This window comes from Aulonocara stuartgranti, assembly GCF_965226115.1.
Source record: "Aulonocara stuartgranti genome assembly, chromosome: 3".
Lineage (NCBI taxonomy): Eukaryota > Metazoa > Chordata > Actinopteri > Cichliformes > Cichlidae > Aulonocara > Aulonocara stuartgranti.
This window is the reverse complement of record NC_138941.1, coordinates 53,707,935-53,711,073: the sequence shown is the minus strand read 5'-3', so window position 1 is coordinate 53,711,073 and position 3,139 is coordinate 53,707,935. Positions and strand designations below refer to the sequence as shown.

The following is a 3,139-nucleotide window of genomic DNA, read 5'->3' as shown; positions in this document are numbered from 1 at the left end:
TTACTTAATAATAATGGATTGCATTTATACAGCGCTTTTCGAGACCCTCAAAGTGCTTTACAATTCCACTATTCATTCACTCTTACATTCACACACTGGTGGAGGTAGCTACAGTTGTAGCCACAGCTGCCCTGGGGCAGACTGACAGAGGCGAGGCTGCCATATCGCGCCATCGGGCCCTCTGGCCAACACCAGTAGGCGGTAGGTGAAGTGCCTTGCCCAAGGACAGAACCACCAAGACAGATGTAGCAGGGGATCAAACCGGTAAACCTTCCGGCTAAAAGATGAGCTTCCCAAACCCCTGAACCACGGTCGCCCATGCTTTTATTTGTTCTCCTCCAAAGTCCTGATTGTGGAACAGACATGTCTAAAAGGAAACTTTCTGCTAAAATTTCGGAAATTTAAGTAAAGCAGTTCAAGCAGTTATCTGATTGTATCAATTTCTATAGAAACATGATATCTGTTTTAATCTGTCAAACTTTTTATTTGAAAATGGCTTTAAATGATTTTACTCTAAATACAATAATTGATTGTTAGTAGCACGATCAAATAATCATAAAAAATGCCCATAAATGTAAGTACAGTTTGAAACAGTGCAATATTATTTTCACACATCAATGGACCACTGAACTTCTCAGCTTCTAAAATGTAAAGCCTCATTTAGAAACTACACAAGTACATATAATGGTCAGGGATCAACATGAACCTGTCTTCTCTGTTTATTTGACTTTAATCAACTCTGCAGTGTCTCCATCAGAGAACCCAAGCCGAAATCCAGCATAGAGCGGCTGAGTGAATGTGGTCTGGACTCTGTGGAGGAGAGTCATGGTTTCAGAGACGCTGTAGAAAGACAGAATACCTGCTCTGTGATCCAGGTACACTCCTACTCTGGAGGACCGAGGACCTGAGAGGACAGTTTGGACTTTGTTATATTGAAATTTATAACCGTTTGTGTCACAATATAATGACTGAGATTTGTCATTCCATCCAAATCCACATTCATTGCCCCTTCCTGCTCTGCTGATATTCTTGTATGCAACTGCGACATAAACTGCTCCTCCTCTCCACTCCACCTCCCAGTAACAACGTCCAGTCAGACTCTCTCTACTCAGGACCTGACACCATACAGTGAATCTGTCTGGATGATCAAAATAAGACTTTTGTTGTTTCATAAATGTTACTTTTCTGTTCCCCTCAGATAATAACAGTCGTCTGTTTGCTGTGTTTGGATCCAGTGTGATTTCATGTGAATATTTTAAGAATCCAGCTCTGGTCTTTGGCTCTGCTGGTGACAGTAAAACATCCACTTCAGTGACTGTCAGTGAGATGTTTGTCCATTCCTCTCTCAGAATGTCCTGTAGTTTATCTCTGGTCTCTGACACAGCTGCTGTCACATCCTCAAAGTACCTCAGAGGACGAATATTGATGCTGGATGAGTGTGTAGACTCACTGAGTGCTGACAGTGAGGGGTAGTTGTGTAGAAACTGGTTGTGATCCTCTGTGTGTGAGAGCTGCTCCAGCTCGCCGTCTTTCCTCTTCAGCTCAGCGATCTCCTGCTCCAGCTTCTCCTGAAGCTCTTTGACTCGACTCACTTCAGTTTCCTGCTGGGATCTGACCTGCTGCTTCACATCAGAGCTTCTTTTCTGGATGAGACGGATCAGCTCAGTGAACATCTTCTCACTGTCCTCCACTGCTTTATCAGCAGAGCCATTGATGGCCTCCACCTCCTGTTGAAGCAGCTTCACATCTTTCTCTCGCTCCTGGATTCTCTGCTGGATGTTTAGTCGTCTCACCTCGAGCTCCTTCTGCTTCTCTGTCCTTTCTGCTGCAGCTGGGACTGTTTCATGGCCTTTATGTTCATCAACTGAGCAAAGATAACAGATACTCTGCTGATCAGTACGACAGAAAATCTTCATCACCTCATCATGACGAGAGCAGATGTTCTCCTGGAGCTTCTTGGAGGGGGCCACCAGCTTGTGTTTCTTTAATGGAGCTGCATCATAGTGAGGTTGGAGGTGTTTCTCACAGTAAGAGGCCAGACAGACCAAACAGGACTTGATGGCTTTCAGCTTCCTCCCAGTGCAGACATCACAGGCCACATCTTCAGGTCCAGCATAGCAGTGATCAGCTGGAGCAGCTTGGAGTCCAGTCTTCTTCAGCTGCTCCACTAAAGCTGCAAACATGACGTTTTTCTCCAGGACAGGCCTCGGTATGAAAGTCTTGCTACACTGAGGGCAGCTGTGGATTCCCTTCTTGTCCTCTTTGTCAAAGTGGGTTTCAACACAGTTCATGCAGTAGCTGTGTCCACAGGTTGTAGTCACCGGATCCTTCAGTAGATCCAAACAGATGGAACAAGAGAAGGTTTCTCGGTCCAGCTGAACTCCTTTCTGCGCCATTTCTCCTCTCAGTGTCAGTGACTGTGTGAGTGTCTCTTCCTTAAAACTGAAACTAGTCTGAGCTCTGATCTCAACAACGTGTTTCTGTAGTGAATGGAGCCTGTCAGCTCTTACACGTCACCACATGTTGTTTACGCCCATTGTCAAAGTGCAGGTCTGAAGGGGAGGGAACGAGGAAACACGTGGACAGAGAGGAGGTGCTGTGTTTAAGAGCAGGAAGAAGAGGGAGGGTTATCAGGCTGTGCTTCACTCCAGGAAGAGGAGCAGTTTGAGAGTGATACTGTGTGTTTAACCCTTTTTTTATTTACTGCTCACCTTTTAAGCCTGTTAACACTTTCTTCTATATAATAAACTTCACTTGTCACAGTTCTCACTGAAGTTATCCTTCAGTTTTATTCAATGCAGGATGATAATGACCCTAGACATACAGATAAGGCAGCCACTGCATGATGACATGAAGCTTATGTTGCATTTAAGGGTGCAGCAAGTGGAATAGTTGGTATTTCAGGGAAATGTTCGATAGGAATGAAGAAAAATTCCTGTTAATTTCAAAGAAAACATACTCATCAACTTTTTAAATTTCATTTATTTTGTTATGTAGAAGTGTCACGGTTCTGGGTCCGTCGGACCCAGTAGTTTGAGTTTTATTATGTTTTGGTTTTAGTTTGCATCAGGGATTGTTTTCTTGTTCTCTTGTAGTGTTGATTATGATGATGTTTATTATTTGAGTTTCATGTTTCTGT

At 43.8% G+C, this 3,139-nt stretch overlaps 1 protein-coding gene across 1 annotated transcript; it reads right to left on the bottom strand.

Moving 5' to 3' along the window:
- Positions 1-597: 597 nt before the first annotated feature.
- On the bottom strand, positions 598-2,419 carry LOC309702692 (tripartite motif-containing protein 16-like). The gene has a single exon (XM_082527306.1). It carries the CDS (start codon positions 2,394-2,396, stop codon positions 720-722), a length of 1,677 nt encoding a protein of 558 aa, XP_082383432.1. The 5' UTR covers positions 2,397-2,419; the 3' UTR covers positions 598-719.
- Between the last annotated feature and the right edge of the window lie 720 nt (positions 2,420-3,139).

Coding starts and splice junctions, on each gene's coding strand:
- LOC309702692 (XM_082527306.1), bottom strand. CDS start 2,396: ATGGCGCAGAAAGGAGTTCAGCTGGACCGAGAAACCTTCTCTTGTTCC.